This window comes from Ctenopharyngodon idella, chromosome 15 (genome assembly GCF_019924925.1).
Source record: "Ctenopharyngodon idella isolate HZGC_01 chromosome 15, HZGC01, whole genome shotgun sequence".
Taxonomy (NCBI): domain Eukaryota; kingdom Metazoa; phylum Chordata; class Actinopteri; order Cypriniformes; family Xenocyprididae; genus Ctenopharyngodon; species Ctenopharyngodon idella.
In genome coordinates, this window is record NC_067234.1 from 10,652,119 (window position 1) to 10,671,045 (window position 18,927).

The window sequence follows — 18,927 nt, forward strand, 5'->3', positions numbered from 1 at the left end:
CAACTGTGTATGGCCAGAGACGTTGTCAGCAAAAATCTACTATTCAGGACCCACATCAGCAGCAATAGCAGCTCACATGCAAGACCTTGTGACCAGGACCCTTTCTCTATACGCACACACACCCATTCACACTCACCCACACACTGCTTTCAAAAGTGTTGGGTATAAAGAACCTTACTTAACTTCAACTTCACTTAACTTTTTTTTTTTTTTTTGATAAATATATGCTTGCATTCTACAATGAAACTGGTATAAAATGATGATGATGGTGTACACTTCTCTCAAAATATCTTTTTCAGTGAGTAGCCACCAGAGGGTGCGCATGTGCATTAAACCTGTTCTTAGTAAATTCTTCATTGGTATAATAAAAAGTTTAACAATGCATAGGCTGTATTGGCTATATTTAACTTCTATCTATGGGCTTGAATTGATATACTCAATTATTTACTATAGTAGGCCTATATTAGCTCTATATTATACATTGCAATATATAATATACTAAATATGAAATAAATATTATAGCCTACTAACTATAATATAGTAAATAATATGCTATAGCCTATAGAAATAGTAAACATTTTGTGAAACACGTGTATCTTTCTTGAAAATAAAACCCACTAACATACATACATACATATATATATACATACATGTGTGTGTGTGTGTGTGTATATATATATATATATATATATATATATATACACTTTTTGGGGCTTTTTTTTTCGTTATATTTAGCGTGCTTCGCGTCTCGCGCAACAAGCGTCACGTTTTATGAAAACGGTTCAGGTTTTTAATGCACCTCTAGACTTCTCTCTGGTCTATTCCCTTTGGTGTGTTCCATTTCATCGCAAAAACGCGTTCTGTGTGTCCTGGATGTCCCGTTCATCAGCGCTCCGCGTGCACGGTCAGTGACGTCACCCTCTAAACACCGAGCTCAGGTACTGCTCTTGTAAACAATAATATCGCCGAGGAGAGCGCGGGCGACACTGAGGAGAGCTGAGGACCAAACAAATGCAATATCTCACTGCATTGGCCAAAATCGGATTTAGTCGCAGCACATTTTAAAGGAATGGCATGTCTTATGGCAGCCTTTTCAGTCAACAATACTACAGTGACCAACTCCATCATAATGGTAAGATTGTTTAATTTTAGAGATATCTATTTAGATTTTTAAAAAAAAAAGCAATTTATGAATTTTTAATTTAACATTTAACACATTCAGCTGCATAAATAAACTGTATGTTTATAACATGCTTCAATGGTGTAGGTGTTCCGCATGAACCAGAGTAACCCTCAGTGACTCCGTGCACAGATCTGTCAGTCATTGTGCTTCACCTGACTGTCCTGTTCTCATAGACTGCATAACTTTACTGTTGCAAAGATATTTTTAATGCATGATCAATTGCAAAATATTTATATTTAAAATGTAATGCCAGCATTAATGGAATAAATTATTAAAATTTCATATGTGGTGAGGACGTTTTAATATGCTTCTATATTACATCATACAGTTTTAATATGCAGAAGCACATTACTGCATTAAAATGACATTTGGCCATTACTGTTTTCCCTGAGCTTAGAATAAGCTTTGTCCGATAGTAACCTCATCTGCCTTGTGTGGTTAGAGGGAGAGAGATTAGGTTGTCTCTCTTTATATTTAGCATGCATTTCACTGATGAACTTGTATTATATGCTACTATAGTTCCACACGTTCCAAATTATTATGCAAGTAACATATGAGTAAGATTTCAGTAGAATAAACATTCAGATTTTAGTTTTTCTAAGAAAATGTTTGTTTGTTTATTTATCCATGTCTTTTTAGATAACTGGTATCAATCTCAGACAAAATAATTTGCCAGGTCTATGGAAACCCTACTTAGAGGTTGTTCCACGTTATTAAGCAAGTCACAGTTCTCATGCAATATGGGGAGGAAGAAAGATCTTTCTGAAGATGAAAAGCATGAAATGGTGCAATGTTGTGCAAAAGGCATGAAAACAACTAATATTGTGTGAAAACTGAATGGAGATTATTGAATTATCATAAGATTTGTGAGTGATTTAGAGCACAGCAGAAGGCTTATTAATGAAAGTTCCTGTCAAAAAAATTAATTGTATTAAAAGGGCAGCTATAAAAAAAAGCCAGTGTTGAGCAGCAAACAGGTATTTGAAGCTGCTGGTGTCTCTGGAGTCTCAAGAAGCTCGCCATGCAGGCTGGCAGTTGTGCGTAAAGATGCATTTCAGCCACTCCAAACCAAAGCTCACAAAGAGAAACATTTACAGTGGGTTTAGAAATACATGAAGACTCATTTTTAAATAGTTTTATTCACTGATTAATGCCGTACTACAATGTATGGTCTAAATGGATGGATTTCTGGATGGTTGGTGAACGGCTACCACGTTCCAACAAGACTGCGACGTCATTAAGGAGCTAGCGGGTGATGATTTGGGCTGGAATATTGGAAAGTGAGATGGAAGGTCCCTTTAGGGTCTCTGAGGTTATTAAAATGACTTTTGCAAGATATGTAGAGTTCATAACTGGCCATTTTCAGCTATGGTATAAAAAGGAGGATAGTGCCTTCTGAAATACAATGCACTATGCACTATCCCATGCTGCAAAAAAACACCACAGCAATAAAACTGTTTGAAAATTTATTTCTACACCCAATGTAAATGTTTCTCTTTGTGAGGTTTGGTTAGTGGTGGCTAAAATGCATCTTTACGCACAACTGCCAGCCTGCATGGAGAGCTTCTTGAGACTCTAGAGACACCAGCAGCTTCAAATACCTGTGTGCTGCTCAACACTGGCTTTTTTTATAGCTGCCCTTTTAATACAATTAATTTTTTTGACAGGAACTTTCATTAATAGGCCTTTATCTGACCGAGTTCTGCTGTGCTCTAAATCACTCACAAATCTTAGCATAATTTGATAATCTCCATTCAGTTTTCACACAATATTAGTTGTTTTCATGCCTTTTGCACAACATTGGACCATTTCATGCTTTTCATCTTCAGAAAGATCTTTCTTCCTCCCCATATTGCATGAGAACTGTGACTTGCTTAATGTGGAATAACCTCTAAGTAGGGTTTCCATAGGCCTGGCAAATTATTTTGTCTGAGATTGATACCAGTTATCTAAAAAGACATGGATAAATAAACAAACAAACATTTTCTTAGAAAAACTAAAATCTGAATGTTTATTCTACTGAAATCTTACTGATATGTCACTTGCATAATAATTTGGAACACAGTGTATATATAGTATGTTATATGTGGTATTAATAGGGTCTTCTTCAGTTATATAGTTATGATTGCTTATTCTTGTTAATAAAAAAAAAAAAAAAAAAAAAAAAAACATATACTGTCAGTACAGATAGCAATAACGTGGTCCTTTGATATATACCATAGTACTCCGATGTACTTACTTTGAAATATACCATGGAAATATCATTGTATGCGAGAGAGCTCTATTAGCATGCCCAAGAAATACTTTATGATCCTTTTTATTGGTACAGCTTATAATTCATACTAAGATGACAATCTAAAAATGCAGAAAGTTTTCTGTGATGGGTATGTTCAGGGGTAGGTGATAGAATATTTGAACAGTATAAAAATCATGTCTATGGAAAGCCCCCATAAAACATGGAAAACGTGTCATTTTTGTGTGATGTTAATAGAGTCTTCTTACACGTTTTTATTGTATCCTTCTGAACATCAAACATTTGTCAGCAGAGATTTTGTTGTCCTCAGGTCTTTTCCCTCAAGGTTGCAGTGTATTACATAAGTGCTTTCTCTTTCCATCCTCAGAATACAAATGGACCTCCCGATCTCATGCTAGACCCTAGAACCGTGTGTGTGTCCATTGATGAAATGATGTCCAACCCCGTTGGCAGTCAGCAAACACCACTGTTACACGCACACCTGAAGAAAGTCGAGAACAGTCTGACCGAGGCCCAGCGATTCTCATATCTCCCCCGCAGACCTGCAGTCAACATCCAATTCAAAGATCTCTCGTACTCAGTTCCTGAAGGACCATGGTGGAGAAAAAAAGGTAATGTTTGACCGTCAAGCCTCGAAGAACTGTAAATGTTATAAAAGTTAGAACCATTAAAAAATTACTAGTTTTACCACAAAATCCAGATCAGAAAGAAGTGCACTTAATTGTTCTGAACTTAAGTTTGTTGTTTACTTCAAATCTTAAAATTATATACTTTAAAAAAAAAAAAAAAAAAAACTATTGTATTTGCAGATAATATAATAGTAATTAAATAAAAGGCCACTTGTGTTAAAAGAGTACACTGTTTTTTAACACAAAGTACAGTTATGTCAAATTAAGTTTAACTTTAAAGTACATTTTAAATTATGATGTTCATCTAATTGCATTTACTGTCAATTTAAGCTTCAATGCATTTTCATTTAATTACAATTAACATGCAATTAAGTGTCTGAAAACATTGCATTCAGTTTGCACTTAAGTATATTGTTTCACAAATATAGGGACTCACATGTATATCTTTGTGCATTCAATTAAATATTTCATTGTGAAAAACAACAACAACAACAACAAAAAAAACATCGAAATCTATTTTTTTATAGAATAGTGGGAAATTTAGTTGTTTAATGTGCTTTTTTAAACTGATATGCACACACAATTTTATGTCTATAAAATGTGTTTTAAACACAAACTAATTTTAATGGAAAAAGTGCATGTCTGCACTAATCAATTAATCTTGCTTAGTTTTCATCTAATTTACTGCAAAGGGATTTGTTGGGTTCTATTGGAAATATTCTGGGAATTGGATTGATTTCAAGGGGAATGATTTGTTTTGTATACAGCTTGGCAAGGCAGTGCAAATGAATTGTCTAATCTAGAGATATGGAGAATATGGGATGTGGAATGGATTAGCCAAGAGTTGGTTCCAAAAAGGTCCTTTTCAGTGGATGTTATCCTGAGGATGTCTGAGGATGTTATCCTCAGAAGTGAATTCATTAATTAAGCACTACGCTTCACATAACAGCCCAGCTGTCTGCTTTGCCTTGGTTTTGTTTTTTCATTGTTACCTTAAAGGATCAGGGTTTTTCAGATGGGCAGTGATGTCTTCAAATTAGGGTCACCATCTGGATTGTAATTTGAAATTAAGTTTCTTGGATACAGCAAATATTCAGCAGCAGCAGTTTTGTCACTGGCATTAAATCCTGAGCTGCCAAGCCTGAGGTGAACGTGATTTCACCAAGTACAGCATGTTCCTGGATCAACATCCTTGTTGATCCTGGAACAACATTCCAATCAACCAATCAGATTTGACTGAACAAGTTTACAGTTTATGTCAAGTTTAGGCTTACAACCAGGGTTATGTGCTTCTGCATCAGTGTTATTCACCTATCATTTCCCTTTGATTTTAGGGATAAGAAATGGATAAGGTTAGGTTTAGGGGAAGGGATAGGGTTAGGACAGGAATGTTGTTCCAAGATCAACAAAATATGTTGACCCAGGTACATGTCTTGGCAAAATCATGGTGACCCTTCAGAGCTCAAGAGATGGGCTCTTTTCATCCTACAATCTGTTGTTATTACTGTTTTTTTTTTTTTTTTTTTTTGGTCACTTGTCAGGTTGCATTATTGCCATCTTTCCCCTATAGCTCAGAAGTATTTTTGGATGTGCTCATTCACTGCTCAGTGTTACCTAGCCCTTCTGCTAAGAAGAATGAATAGCTTAGCCATTGCCCCCAATGCTTTTGCAGAAATATAGGTGTTTGTCCTGTCACAAATCTTTTTCAGAGCAGTACTTTGCTTGCATATCATACTGTTCATAACATTGCCAATGCTAGTAGATTTTTCTGTTTGTACTTACTCTACTTTAGCTTTCACTACTTTTCAGGACAAAGTGATCTACTCTAAATATGATATAGCGAGAGACTGTCTTGCTAAAATAAAATATTAAATAAAAAATAAAATAACAGAGTAGTTACACCGAATGCAAAAAGCCTGCCTTGTTGGCAGAGGCTGTTTACACAAACTCATTTACACCACTATTCCAACATAACAAAAGAAATCCTGCTAATAACCGGATCAGCGGTGTGGACAGTAAGGCGGATGGCGTTAACTTTTTCGAACCTGAGTTCGAATCAGTTTTCCATCCCTTTTTCAATCACATATCAGCTCAGAGAGGCATTTATTTGAAATAAAAATTAAGATAATATTCGAAAGGTTGAAATAAAGTGCCAAACAGGTATTTAATAGAGGGAGTAAAATGTTTATCAGGTAGGATCAAGGGGAGGTGTATGTTTTAGGGACAGAGACAAGTAATGTCCCAATATGGCAGCATCCATATATCTTGACTATATCCGATATTTTTGATGATCTTTTTTTTAAAAGTGACCCATATCCGATATCTGCATTTACACTATACACTTGGCGAAACAACACAAGGTAGAAGTACTGACATGAAAAAGCGAAAAAAGGAAGTCAAAATGGCTCGATTTGCAATGGATTTAGCTGAAATGATTGTGCTTTCTGCACCATCTTTAAAGGTCAGCAAAACATTGGGTTGACACTTCGTCCTCCATTGCGCCATTGAAAAGAGTCACAGTTGGTGTCCACCTGAGTTTAAGTCATTCGCCTCCGTTGCTTTTTCAATGACGTACGACTCGCATTGACGGGAATATCTGATCTGTCTGCTTGCATGGCAGACACAAGTGCGCATATCCGATTCATATCAGATTTTTTTTTAATCATATGAATGAGGCCTGAAACCGATCAGAAATATCAGAATCCATGTGCTTTTTTTCCTGCTTACATGTTTGTGGGTCATCTGATCTGTGCCACATGTGAAGAACAAATTGGAATTGGATCAATTGAACCATGTAATGTAAATGTGGCCTTACTGTGGATAATTGTAGCCATGACATCTAGGCATGGTTCAGCATTGACAAATAGCCACTATAAAATTCAAGATAAATCACATGATGGGGGGAAGTCGTGGCCTAATTGTTAGAGAGTCAGATTGGTAACCTGAAGGTTGCGGGTTTGAGTCTCAATGCCGGCAGTAAATAATTGAGGTGCCCTTGAGAAAGGCACCTAACTCCAAATCGCTCCACGGGTGCCACAGCAAAATGGCTGCCCGCTGCTCCGGGTGTGTGTTCACAGTTTGCAGTGTGTGTGTGTTTTCACTACTCACTGTTCCTAATGTGTGTGGATTAAATGCCCTTGACATGTCACTTTCATTTCTGACTAGACGTTAGAAAGCAAAATGAAATTGTAATAATGTAAAATTTGGAAAAATGTTAGTTGTTGTTTTTTTGTTTTGTTTTTTTCTTTCTGAAAAGTTCCCTTTAGTCACCCTCTGAAGTGTCCCTGGACCCCGTTCAAAAACCACTGAAAATGTAATTAATATTTCTAACAAGTGTTTTCCATGCTTAGTCATGGAAATTTACACAGTTGCTCTGAAAACATCTGACCTCCTGCTTAAAGGAATTGTCAATCCAAAACTGAAAATTCTGCTATTTTGTAATCATATGGACTACTTTCATATGGTGCTTTTATGCTGGCCACTATAAATGACCTTTTTTCTGGGTGGAAAAATTCTTACATAACATATACAGGGTATGTATATGATATGAGGGTAATAATGACAGAATATTTCTTTATTTCTTTGATAATGAATTCAGTTATAGTAGTTTATTCAAATTGTAATGCATTGTGAATAATTACAGTTTGAAATGTGGAAACTTTTGCCTGAAGTCCAGAAGCAAGTTTCAATGAAACTTCAATGCCACACTCCAGTTTCGCTTCTTCCAACAGCCTTGCCATAAAATATACATAAGTCCTAGTCCCATAGCCAACTGGCTCATCGTGCTGGTGACTTCACTCAATGTCTTTGGTTCGATCCTCTTAGATAGCATCAGCTTTTTTTTGCTTTCTCCAAAAACAACAGAATGCTCAGCACGCAGTCCTGCCTTATGCACTCAGCATCGGAAACAGGCAGCAAACGCATTGGACCGGTAAAAGGATTGGATCATGAAATGGTCAGGGATAGTACCATGATGTCACAGAGTGAAAGTATGGAGCAGACAGGGCCGATTTGATCCTGGTGTTTTGTGCCGTTGCAGATCAAAGCTTTCAGAGCCTCTGGCATCTGCAGCTGATGTGTTATTGTCAATAAGAGGTGGATGCTGCTAACTAGGTTGACACAAATTAATTTATTGAATATGACCATATATATAATTTGAGCACTGAAATATAATTATGCATATAAAATATAACATCTTTTATATGATGATGATTCCAACTGCTATAAGAGCATCACTGAAAATTAAAAGTTTAAATCTTCATGAAAGCTAATTTTCAGCAGCATTTTTTGCCAGTGACAGACATAAAACATTATACTTCTGTTGTTGTTTGAGGGGAGGAGTTGAAAAATAAGAGGGCTTGCCCTTGTGAAAAAGAAATGTGCTAAATTGTATTAAATATGCACTTACAGTGTCCAAATATTAAAAGTATATAAAAAAAAAAAAAAATACTGTACTTGCAGGTAATATATTATTCGTGAAATAAAAGGCCACTTAAGTGTACTTAAAGACAGAACATTTTCACAACTATGTTGCTTTAACACACTTAATTGCACTTTTAAAAACTGCACTTTGTAATAATGTCAAATTAAAAGTTTCGGTTACACTTTATTGTAAGGTGTTCTTGTTGCAGTGTAATTATACATGTAAGTACTAAGTAATTACATGTACTTACTATAGGGTTAGGATTAGGTTTTGGTTTAGGGTTATTTGCATTTAATTATGCATAATTTATATTACAGTGACTACATGTAACATGTGTAACAAGGACCTTGTAATTAAAAGTGATACCAAAGTTTTACTTTAGGTATGCTGTAAAGTACACTTATTTTGATGTGTTGACTAACATCAAAACACGTTTAAAGTGCTTGATTATAATACATTTAAAGTTAATATATTTATATTATATATACATGTAAAGTTAATATATTTTAACTGCACTAAATTGCAACTTTATCATTACAAATGTGTAATTACAAATATATTTAAATACACAACATACAAGTTTCAATAGAAATGTATATTTTAGTTTACCATAAATGCTTGTCAGTACATTCAGCAGTACACTTTTAACATATTTCAAAGACAATAGAAGTAATTATGAAATTACATATAAAGATGTACTTGAGTCGGTAAAAAAAGTGCTCTTAAGTTCAACTAATTGCATTTATTATAAATTACTTCATTTTTATTTAAATATAAATAACATGCATTTAAGGGTCCGAAAGCATTCCTTTGAATTCACACTTAATTATATTATTTTAAAGTATATTATTTCCGTAATAAGTACTCTTTTAAAAATAAGCTAAAGTGTACTTCTTTTTCACAAGGGTGGTGATGTCATCCAAAGAGGAAAGTTGGTTCCGAGGTGGAAGTTATTACATTTTAGCGAAATTGTTGTTTGAAGCATTTATGAATATAAAGCATTCTCATGTTTTGGACAACTTGGATCATGAACCTTTCCCGCAGCAATTTTTAATTATTTAAACATTAAATAATTAAGACATTGCTAACAGGTAAAGTTAATATAATGAATATATAAGGTAAAATAGTGCATATATTTAGTAAAATGCTCCCCTATAGAGTTTATTTCGCTAGTGAACTAACATGCTGTGGACACTAAATGACTTGCCTGAGGTAAATGTAATGCTACGTGAGATATTATTCTCAAGCTATTTTATTGAAGTCTTTCCGCGGTTGAAACACTGGTTGAGAGATTACACGCATTTCTAGATCGTCTTGTTCTTCTTCTTCTTCTGCACTTTTTTATGTCGTGGCGGTTAGCAAACAGTGTTGCATTACCGCCGATGCCCCCTCCTGGATTGGAGTGTGGATCGCCTGTGACTGACTGTATTCATCGTCTAACTGCATGAACCAAACAGTGATGTCCGTACTGTACGGTTCAGGATGAATACATGCACCGTTACACCCCTATAGTATGCTGTTTCCAACATAGTACTTTTTTATTTCTGTGGAATAATTGTGCACCAATGAATCATTCACAACTTAAACATATATAGGAATTTACATAGGGACGATTTTGATTTGATGTTGACTTTTAAACAAATCCATCTGACGTTATCAACATGTCAGATGCTGTGTTTTTGATCTTCAAGCTTTAGCAATAGCGAGTGATCGGCACCTTCGCCTTATTTATTATCAATTGATTGTAATCGAAACCGGGCCTTTGAGCTGTCTAACAAATCTTTGTAATCCATGCTTAGAGGAAAGAGAGAGCAAGCAAAGGCAATGCTAGCAGGCCAGCTCTGCTCTCACAGCCGGTTACTATCGGTCAATAAACTCCAGTAACCTCTCTGGTTTGAGCTGGGGGTGGGTGCTGCAGCAGGAGGAAACCATCAGCTGTGCACTTGTGAAGATAAGGCTGCCAATGAGCGATGCTTGTGGAGGAGGCATATTGTTCTGTCGCTAGGTAACTTGGCAGAATATCTTGGATGTAGGTCACTTTAGGAATGATTTCATTTTCCATGAGTTGTCAACTCCATATTCAGTCACTGAAAAAATGCTTTTATTTGAAACAAACAAACAAACAAACATACGTGTCTCTGTGCTGCATTAGTGGATTATTCCTGACTTTCCTGTCTTCATCATGTATCATAACACGTCACATGTTCCAGGTTCTATGCACTGCTAACTTCTAAAATGAAAAATTGGCACTTTATTAAGAAATATTCCAAAAGTAATTTATTTAGTTACTTAAATATTTTAAACACAACATGCTATTTTTTTTTTTTTTTATATAGATCAGTGTTGCTGAATGTATCTACGAGAAAAAGCTGAAGGCTATTTTAATATTTATCATTATTAGCGAACTTATGTTGTATATTGATAGTATAACACTGGAGGACAATGCATGATACCTACCAAGGGTTGGCGTACAGTGACGATCAGTTTAGCTCATTTATTATTTACTTTATTGTACCTGTTCTGCAAAATAAAGTATGCTGTTAACATGCTTAGATGTATGACCCTGGCAGTGGAAGTACATCAGATTTTACATAAAAGTGAATATCTTGTTTGTTTGTTTGTTTGTTTGTTGCCATCAGATTTCTGAGACCTACTTTCCTCCAAATATTGGGCCTCCTTGAAACGTTGGTATAATTTGAACACTCACATTATAAAGTCATGCGAAGGGCAAGTATGGTAACCCATACTCGGAATTTGTCCTCTGCATTTAACCCATCCAAGTGCACACACAAACCTGCAACTTTCAGAATACAAGTCTAACTCTCGAACCATTAGGCTACGACTACCCCAATTTTTTTTTTTTTTTTTTCATTGCCAATGATTGTGTCATAAATATTTAATAGTGCAATCTACAGGAGTGATCAGTCTGTTTCTGTGGCCTAAAAAGTTGTCACAACTCATCTGTCAAGATCACATGACCACAACTTTATAGCTAATTGAAGGGCATTTGGTCAGCACAAAGAAAAGGTTATTCCTCATTACTCAAACCCAAAGTGTCCCTGGTGAAAAAGAAGTGCACTTAATCGTATTGAATGTGCACTTGTAGTGTACTTCAAATAATAGAAGTATATTTTTAACTTAAAGGATTAGTTCACTTTAAAATGAAAATTACTCCAAGATTTACTCACCCTCAAGCCATCCTAGGTGTATATGACTTTCTTCGTTCTGGTGAACACAATCGGAGTTATATCAATAAATATCCTGATGCATCCAAGCTTTATAGTGACAGTGCAAGCTGAAGAAAGTGCATCCATCCATCATAAACATACTCCACGGCTCCAGGGCGTTAGTAAAGGCCTTCTGAAGTGAAGCGATGCGTTTGTGTAAGAAAAATATCCATATTTAACAAGATATAAAGTAAAATATCTAGCTTCCGCCAGATTGCCTTCTGTATTCAACTTATGAAAAAAGCCTAACTGACATCCCATTTTTTGAATACGGAAGGCGTAGGACGTAGCGTAAGCATTTTAAACTGTGAGAGGCGTTACACTTTCTTTGTAAGTTGAAAACGGAAGGCATATAATATTAATGAAATAAGGGGACATTTAAGTGTACTTAATGACAGTAGACTTAAGTACTTCAGCATACTAAAGCAAAAATAAAGTACTTGATTATAATTTTAACTTGACTGTGTTGTTCAGTATTACATTTAAGGTTAATATATTTATATTTAATATATATGTTTGATCAGGGTTGGAGCTTACCTTTGCAGGAAGGTAGACCACTCCAGTTTTAGAGTATATTATTTCCATATAAGTACCCTTCTTAAAAGAATGCTAAAGTGTACTTATTTTTCTAAGGGGTATACAAAGCATTCATGTTCTCTTCTCTTTGTATGTGGGCTATTTAAGTACCATATATAAAATGGTGATGCATATGCAGTTAGTGTAGAATGCATGTAAACTGGGTCAAAGATATATGCTTTTTCTCACAAAAGGCAGTAAATAGCATTTATTAAACAAATGTGAATGGATGCTTTCTGTGTTGAATACTTGCAGTGTACATTGTGCACATATTTAAGTATGTTGTAGCTTGAAACCCAGATGCTGTGTACTTTGCCATGTCTTAAAATAACTTTCTTACAATGTTTGTGTGGGTCGAGTTTTTAATAGCATTTAAAAGCCCTTAAAGAACCTCGCACAGCCTTGAGTAACCTCCAGTATGGGTGAAAATGTCACAGAAAATAATGTCTATGCACAGCCTACTGAAGCATGTAAAAGACCAAAGTGAACTCTGTAGTGTCTCTCCTCCTCCTTTTGGTGTTTTTACCTCGGCTGATCCCTCATGTTGTAGTAGTACCTTCTAGATTTCACTCTGAAAGAGCCGCCTGAGCTGCATGGGCAAACCTGCTTTAGAGAAAGTGAGGTGTTTGCCAAGGATGCCTATTAGCTTTGGCTCAATTACCCAATGAGATCTGCTTCATAGGTCAAAAAGGTCAAAATAGCTGCCTGTAACATAGGAATGGAATCAGTGTTGTTTTGAATTGCACTTTTAATCAGTATTGCAATGAAGCAGCTGAAGTATAGGCAATGCCACATTAACTTGTCAAGCCCCAACCAAAGCTTCTTTCACAGGGCTGTTAGTTTACTTTTAAATGAAAATTAGCCCAAGCTTTACTCACCCTCAAGCCATCCTAGGTGTATATGACTTTCTTCTTTCTGATGAACATAACCAAAGAAATATTAATACATGTCCTGACACATCTGAGCTTTATAATGGCAGTGAACGGGACTTATGAGTATGAACTAAAGAAAAAGCTTCCATCCACATCCATACATCATAAACGTGTACTCCACGTGGCTCCAGGGGGTTAATAAAGACCTTCTGAAGCAAAGTGATGTGTTTGTATAAAAAATATCCATATTCAAACAAGTTATGAATTCAAATATCTAGCTTTCGCCAGAACGCGTTCTGTATTCAAATTACGGAAAAACGGAACTGGCGCCGTGTTAGTTCCGTAAGTTGAATAGGGAAGGTGTAGGACATACAGCGTAAGCTTTTTGAAGAATACGAAAGGCGGTCTGGCGGAAGCACTTGCAAGGTGAGCATTTGTGTTTATAAAGCATATACATTTTTTTTTTTTTTGAAAATGACCAATCGTTTCTCTAGATAAGACCCTTATTCCTGGTATCGTTTAAAGCCCTTTGAAGCTGCACTGAAACTGTAATTTTGACCGTTTGGGGTCCGTTGAAGTCCACTATAAGGAGAATAATCCTGGAATGTTTTCATCAAAAACCTTAATTTCTTCTCAAAGAAAGAAAGACATAGACATCTTGGATGACATGGGGGTGTGTAAATTATCAGGAAATTTTAATTTGAACGTGAACTAATCCTTTAAGACATCAAAGTACCATTCTGTATTAAAATCATACGGAACACAGTTTGTCCCATATATAGACAGTAGTGAAATATAGGATATATGCAAACATTGCGTATGCCCAACCTGGATATGAGAAACCATACGTATATCAATAGCCATTCATGTAAGGCTTTAAAATAAAGCAGAATCCTCTCCCAGCTGGCCGTTCACCCTTCACAGCATACGGGGACTCGTTCTAGAGGCTATTCACTTTCACCGTCTGTATTTTGATTTTAGCAAGTCAGTTTGGGGCGAATACAGACAACGATTATTGTTAATGAGCCCAAAATCCAGCCACACTAGAAATCATGTGATCTACATGTGATCAAATGGTGTGTTCATGTCCTCCTGGGAAGTTTGTATTTACCAGGTGAGAAGTTGTTTATGACGTCAGGTGCTTTCAAGTCACTTTCATCGGAGCAAGATGGCGGTGTACCTTCTCTTCATTAACTGCACAAAAATACAGCCAGGTCTTTAAATTCTACTTCCAGAAAATGAAGAATAAAGAATGTGCATCATGTGTGTTTTGCTTTTTAATGTTTTTAATTAAATTATGAGGCCACTGTAAACTTTATCGTTGCATATTATATTGTTATATTACAATGCCACTATATTTTTGTGCAGGGAATTAACTTATTTTGATATTCTGACAATGTCACTGATAAATACCAATAAATATTGTGGTATTCCGCCATGTTTCTCACTGACACACCCCCAACTTGTAAAGATCAGGGCTTAAAGAAAATCCAGATTTTCCTACTTGTATTTACGACTTTGTGGTGGCGTTCATGTGCGTTCAGCTCGTAAATACGATCTTTCAGACATAACTTGAACGCACCAAAAAAGGGAAGTCGTCTTTCACTAATGTAAGTTAATGTTAAATAGAGAAAACATTTTAAGTATTTTAAGTAAATTTTAGCATATGATTTTACCTTGGACCTCATTATTGTTAATCTTTTTTCACAGAAACACAAAATAACCAATAAAGTCTCAAACACCACCAGCAGCCCATACTAATTCTCTAAGTTCTCTAGAATATGAAAAATGACAAAAGACATCTTTTACAATCCCAGAAATTTTACAATCCCATCTTTTACAATCCCAGAAATTTGTCCCAGAAATTTGTCTCAGGCGTGGTATACTGCTATATATTACTTATGCATGTTCTAAAGTACTTCAAAGTATAACATGGTATCAGCATGGTGCATGTTTTTAAAAAACATGGTTATTGTACATGGTAAATGTCTAAACACTTACAAAAATACCCAAAAACTAGTACTAATATGTTTTTTGGTCATGGTTTTATGGTGTTACCATGGTATTTTGGGAATGTATCATGGTATTCCTGGAAGTGCCATGTATGTAAATACCATGATATGTAAATTTCAGTACCATAGTACTATTCAAAGTACCATAGAGTTCAAATCTGATACCATGACTGTGCCGTGGTATACTGCTATATATGATTTTTTTAATGGGAATTGTGTAAAATAACGTTTAAAAATAAGGTGAATAAGACAAAGTCATATAAAGCCGAAAGTTTCAGTCATAGAGCCATCATGCATTAGATAATTGTGGGGGGATAAAAAGGGGTTCTGCGTAATCCTGTGAGGAGGTGCTTCTAGCGGCTGAAATCATAATGACTCACTGTGGTTCTTTTGCTACCATAATCATGGACCAGTGGAAGGCTCTATGCAAATGAACATGAATGTTAAGTACATTGCTGATGCTTTGTAAAATTATTTGGTTATGTAGGATGTGAATGTTTGCTGGCACTTCATTTGTCTACTGGTCAAACTTACATCTAACCCCGCAGGTCACTTTGTGTTTGCCAAGTGATTTGAATGTTTTTCAAGTTCACTTTGGCAAGCTGTTTCAAACTCTCGAAACGAACTCCAAACAGACTTCATTTTGGCCTGTTTTTGTTCGAAATTATGTTACACTTAAAGTATCGCTTGAAGTATATCAGGGGCTAAAGTATCTACTGTAGTGGTGCAAATGAAACAGTGATGTTAACAGAAAGCAATACCACGCAGTATTTTTGTTTCAATATCTTCTTCATGCACACTTGGTCATGACTCAAAGTAACCCCCGAGTCCCTCGTGGCTAGGAAAAGAAAACCTCTTTCCTCTGTTGACATGCAGCACATCAGGTGCACCAAGCAAAATCATCCTGCCTTATTTGCTAACCAACTGGCTTCACCTAGAGACCACACCTTTCCATTTCAGAAATAGTGTGATGCACCTTTCTAAAGTGGTGGGGTTACTATAGTGCACAATCAGGGGGAGAAGCCCTGGGATCCTGCACTAAAAGAGGACAGAGAAGGTCAGAGGTATTTGTGTATTGCTCTGGCGGATTGTAAGTACAATCCAATTAAGCTGGCAGCCACTGCAATCAACTGGATTAGCATCTCAGCCTCAGCTACTGGATAAATAACAGGTTACAATCGGTCATCCTGTATAGATGTCCTCTTTTCAAAACATGAGTTATCATTTCCCAACTAGTGCCAAGTGAATTATTATTATTTTTCAGACACATTATATTTAAATGAATTTTAACTGCAATTAGCTGAACCTTAGAGTCAGACGTAAGTGCATATTTATGTGTAATTTAATAAATTTCTACTGTTAATAAAACTCTGTTGTCTTTGAAATATGAGTAAAGTGCTCTACCTCATACTGCTAAGTATTTATGGTAAGTATATATAACTGATAAGTATTTAAGGTTTCTTATGGGGGGGGGTTTGAAAAAAGGGGGTTGTGATTCGGTTGTGATTTACATGAATCATGTAGGCTAAATAATAGCATATTTTCAATTCAAAATGGTGAAATTTTATAAAGATGTTGAGTAGTTTGCATCACTGGATATTACTGTCAGTCGCTGAACATTTCTATCGTAAAACGTGTGAAATATTAAATATTTAGCTACTTACATCTTACGACGCATTCTTTCACTGCTAAAATGAAAAGCATCGCATTGGAATTCGCGCTTGTCTTCTGTGAACAGTAAGGCCCGCCTTCTTTGATTTGATTGGCCATCTCAGTCATTTTGACATTGAGGAGCACTGTTAATACGCTGATGGGGGTATACAGCCTAAAAATGTGACGTTTAAAATCTTTTTGTCAACCTAACAACAAACAGAGCAGTGCATAAATGGAATACAGCAGAGCAACATCAAAATAATATCAAATATTGGGGGGGCCATTTCTAATTATTGGGGGGACTTGTCCCTCAATGTCTATGGTGGTTATGGCCATGATTTCTAGTGGAACTTGTATGTCATGTGCAAATATTATACATTTTTGTAATGAGGAAGTTGCAATTTAGTATGTTTAAAATATATGTAACATTAAACAACTTAAAATGTAACATTGAATAGCACTACAGTTAAAATAATAATCAAGTACTTTACATGTGCTTTAGTTTGTTAGTCAACACATCAAAATTAGTGTACATCTTTCAAGCTTAACAAAAGTTTAGTAAAACATTTAAAATGTAGTTTAAGTCAAATTTGATAATATTACAAAGTGCACTTTTTTAAAAGTGTGCTTAAGTGAGTTAAGAAACATGAACTTGTACTCTTAAGTACACTTAAGTGGCCTTTTATTTCATTATCATGAAACAGTATCTGCGGTTACAGTTGTTTTTTAAAAAAGTATATATTTTCATAATTTAAAGTACACTACTATCACAATTCTTTTTCACAAGGGTATATAATGGTCCCAAAAACTATTAAAATCAACATTTACACTTAAAATGTACAAATGTTGGTGCATTATATGATAGATCCCACATTTCAAGCACACATTTCATGAGCAGAGGTTTGTCAGGTTATAAAACATAAATTGCACTCAGCATTTGCTCTACACTTTGCATACACATTGGATGGACCAAAATATACAAACAATGCTTTACAATTCAGACTGTATTGTTGATTTAAAATGTAGTACTAATAGTTTGGTTATACTTTATTTTAATGTGTCCCTATTACTGTATTTAAGTACTAAGTAATATTAATTAAGTACATGTACTTACTTTAGGGTTAGGGTAGGATTAGGGTTTGGTTTTGGGTTAGTTGCATGTAATTTTGCCTAATTTATGGTTATTACTATGGTAAATACATGTAACATGTAACAAGGACACATTAAAATAAAGAGTTACCAGTAGTTTTTTTTTAGATTTCTGTATCTTACAGTTTCTATTTAACTGAAGAGAAATGAACTTTCAAGATGGCTGGCGAGTGAACTGGCTTGCCTGAAAATGGACATTGCTTTATCTCCAACTTTAAGATTTCATATCAAAAGCGCAGTTAAACAAATGCTTGTTTCCTAGTTATGTTGCATGCTGGTTTCAAACATCCAAACCTGTGTTATCTTTATTTTAAATTTCACATTTTTATTGAAACAAGTTAGAACATTTCAGTTTCATAAAGGATTTTGTATATTAAATTTGTGCTTAAAAGTCTTTTGTTAAAAATAAAATGTGACAACCTGCTATGGGGTCAAAAATTTGACAAGATGCATTCGGGCACTTTATCTATTAACTTAGTGGGACATGCCCATCTTGTTGTCTAATTCAACCAAAAATTGTAATGAACTAATAAAATTCATACATATTAAGTAAGCTATAAGTAAACATTCAAATACTCTAGTGTATATTAGTCAAGCACCTAAAGAGCAAAGTTGCTTACAAATCTGCACACAAAGCTGGTGTAATATGGTGAAGAATGCATTATACACCTTGACAAAAGAAAATTGATAGGTAGTGGAGAAAGGTTATAGCATCAGCCCATTATTCTTTTAAAGTTATAGACAAAAAGGTACGCTGAGAGGAACAGGTCAGATAGAGGTAAGAACAGGGTTTATCCAAAGATACTTACACCAGCAAACAGATTCATTCACCTGGAAAATTTCAGAAACCCAACGGTGAACAAACAAATTACCCTTTCACCTGCAATCACAAACTGACCATTATGTAAGCAGGAGAATTTGAATGGGATTTTGGCAGGTTCATTACATG

General features: G+C 35.4%; 1 protein-coding gene across 1 annotated transcript in view; it reads left to right on the forward strand.

Moving 5' to 3' along the window:
• Positions 1-810: 810 nt before the first annotated feature.
• Positions 811-18,927, forward strand: part of abcg1 (ATP-binding cassette, sub-family G (WHITE), member 1) — a 33,067-nt gene continuing 14,950 nt past the window's right edge. Inside the window, exons 1-2 of the mRNA XM_051863825.1 lie at positions 811-1,132; positions 3,805-4,048. Of these exons, the coding sequence (XP_051719785.1) occupies positions 1,070-1,132; positions 3,805-4,048 (307 nt within the window). The 5' untranslated portion in view covers positions 811-1,069. The remainder of the gene's footprint in view (positions 1,133-3,804; positions 4,049-18,927) is intronic.